The sequence below is a fragment of the Austrofundulus limnaeus genome, unplaced genomic scaffold (genome assembly GCF_001266775.1).
Source record: "Austrofundulus limnaeus strain Quisiro unplaced genomic scaffold, Austrofundulus_limnaeus-1.0 Scaffold371, whole genome shotgun sequence".
Taxonomy (NCBI): Eukaryota; Metazoa; Chordata; class Actinopteri; order Cyprinodontiformes; family Rivulidae; genus Austrofundulus; species Austrofundulus limnaeus.
The window spans coordinates 98,923-102,031 of NW_013952773.1; the positions used below are offsets into that span (position 1 = coordinate 98,923).

The 3,109-nt window shown below is 38.2% G+C and overlaps 1 protein-coding gene across 1 annotated transcript in view; it reads left to right on the forward strand.

Annotated features, from left to right (window-relative positions):
• The window catches only part of ulk2 (unc-51 like autophagy activating kinase 2), a gene marked incomplete in the record, with an annotated part of 63,825 nt that overhangs the window by 5,176 nt on the left and 55,540 nt on the right, over positions 1-3,109 (forward strand). Inside the window, 2 exon segments of the mRNA XM_014023464.1 lie at positions 704-796; positions 922-963. Of these exon segments, the coding sequence (XP_013878918.1) occupies positions 704-796; positions 922-963 (135 nt within the window).

Here is a 3,109-nt window from a genome sequence, read left to right on the forward strand (position 1 = left end):
TAATGGAAACACGGCAGTTGTGAAACTGTTTTTCGACATTAACAGAATATCGACAACGTTTTGCGCACATTTGTAATGGAAACACAGCTAGTGTCTCATACCGTTTGATTGGTTCTTAGAAACCCTCTGATGCTCCTGGGTGTGGTTCTACATGTGTGCAGCACATGATCCTAGAGATGTTCTAAGTTCACCTGAGCTGCAGGAAGGATTTGTTTTTAAACTTGCTCCATGAATCCATGTGAAAATACTGTAGAGCAGCTCTGGGGCAGGAAATAAAAATAGCTGTGTTTCCTGTCACACGGCTGTCAGTGTAAGTAGGCTGGCTCTTGTTCCAGCTGTCGTCTGAGTGCTTCGTCATGTCTTTCAACTCAGGAGGCTGGATTAGTTCTTAGAAAGCCAAGTGACCAGGTGCTAAAATTAAACTCCTTCCAGGCAGGTGTTACATAGCAGGACTAACCAAACTCTGTATTTATGATGGGAGATTAAAATTCATTTAAGCAGTATAGTTAAAAAAAGACCATAATGATTAAAATAACTGTGATGACATTCATACTGTATACAAACAAACTAGACTAGAATGTTGGGCAAGGAAATAAAAGAAATTAGGTCATGAACTGAAATTGGATGCTTTTACAGATGAGACATGATGATAAAAATGTGCTTAAACTCATTTCCTTGTCTGTGGTGTCTGTGTGTTGTAAAGAAAACAGACTGGGAGGTGGCCATTAAGAGCATTAATAAGAAGAACCTGTCCAAGTCCCAGATCCTTCTGGGCAAGGAAATCAAAATCCTAAAGGTGAGTTTCATGCCTAACTTATCAACATCTGACAGCAGATCCAAAGATCATTAATGATAGTCATCACTTTAACCACTACAGCCCTGATAACGTATTTTATTTTATGTTTTTCTTCTTCGACCCAGGAACTGCAGCATGAAAATATTGTGGCACTTTATGATGTTCAGGTAAGCCTTTAAGTTTTTCTATTATAAATTTGGCCAATCTCATTTTCCTTGAATGTGAAGAAAAAAATGATGCTCCAGGGTTTCCTCTACATGTAAATGATCGTGGCGCACCACCACGGCTAAATAAAAGCTGCCACTCCTTCGGAATGAAGTTTTTTTTWAATTAATTAATTTATTTTAATCAACGTAAAACAGAGGTTGACACAATCATTGCTAAGTTTGTCCGAGACAACCTGTTTTCGTTTCAGACAACCAGCTCCCGCCTCCCAGTTGTCCGGTGGACATCCAAGAAAAAAAAAAACCTGGATTAAAGTTTTCCTCTGCATGTGTTGTCATTGTAAAAATGAACGGGAAAGAAAGAAACTTGTTAAAGCCGTCTAGGGATTAAACTAACTGTTCTTTCACCCAATAAATAAATTAAATAAATATATCAAAGCTCCTCAGTTGAAAAAACAAATGATAGAAAAGATGTTTAAAAACCTCTTTCCTCAGAAAGTCTTCAGTCCTAAGAACACTAAACTGTAATTTAATAAGGCCATGTACACAGTGTACTCCTATTTAAATAAAAATGTTTGACCTGTAAGCAGAAAGCTTATGGATGTTGGTTTTTTTTATCTCCATTTCAAAGAGGATGAGGAGAACGAGGAAGTTCTCCTCAAGCAGCTCCTAAAACTGTCAACCTGCAGACTGACAACATTTTTATGTAGTAAACTTTGTATACAGAACAATATACTTATTAAATTACATTTTAACACCCCCCCGCTCATGAGAGGTCCCCCACCACCACGGTTAAAAACAATCCTAGGGGAAACCCTGTGCTCTTCTTGTTTTTTTGGCTGCTGTTGATTGCTGCTCATATGGTTGTGTTGTTGTTCAGGCTGGATTTGTTTCTTTGTTCATCTCTGCTCTGTAGTTTATGGCAGGCTGTATGGAGCTAAATTGGGGTCGTATGTTTTGTTCAAAATGAAAAAAAATTGAAAATGAAAAACAATTTTGAAACTGAAAAACAATGCATTACAATCTGGAAAAGTTTCAAACATCTTGTCTTTTCACTTTCAAAATTTTTTTTTCAATTTCAAACTTTTTATTTTCAGTTTCAGAGTTATGACCCCGATTTAAGGTGGGGGCGGGGCCTCGGATGACAGGCGGTGCAGAATCATGATTGACAGCTCAACACAGGCTGGACAAGGTGTTGCATTCAGGAACCACCAGTTATGAATGGAATGTTTTCAGTCCAATAAATGTCTCTTATTAGAGGTTATCAGTTCTACAATGTCTGCAGACTGTCCTTCCTTTACCTCCTAGTAGGTTGGAAGGCACTTATCATCTGTATGCCTGATAAAATGCATTCAGGCTTAAGTGGGTTTAGCTTCTCCCCCTGGACGTGGAGCCCAGGCGGTCTGCYCGACTCGCTTTGACATTTCCTGAAACTATTGTGTGTTTTTATTTCTGTTTGATGCAGGAGAAGGGAATATATTATTTAATCTTAGACAACCAAAATCTATTAAACAAGCCGTGTGGTTTGGTTCAAATTTCTGTCAGCTGTAGCTTCCTGAAGGTTCGTCGAACTCCGAGGTGCATTTATTTTATTTATTTTCATATTTTAAAGACAAAGGAGCCCTGCAACGGGGATTAGGCTACTCCTCCATCCCGTCTCCACTTCTGTTGTCCAGGAGGAGTGAGTGTGACAACCAGGAATCACTGGAGCTCCGCACGGCCAGCTATCAACCTGTCCCCGCCTACAGGGCTTGATCTGTGGCCAAGTTTGGCCAAAATTGCCCCCTGTTGCTTCTTGGGCTTATATCTCAAAAATTAGCGAACGGATTTCTATGAAACCTTCAGGGAATGTTTATTACACTTCCAGGAAATATTCAATGACCATGTTTGAGAAACTATAAAGTTGTGTCAATTTGGAAAGAAGGTTGTTGAGAATGTGGTCAGATTAAGGTTTAGTACCTTTTATTACTAACTTCAAATTACCATATTTATTCATGAATAAAATGATCTCTAGTATAATATGATCATTTTTTGAGCTTACAAAGCATAAAAACCTAATTAACAATAACCTGTGTATAATACTATCCCCCCACTTTATGAATGATTTTTAGGGTTAAATTTCTGGTATTATACATGAATAAATACAGTA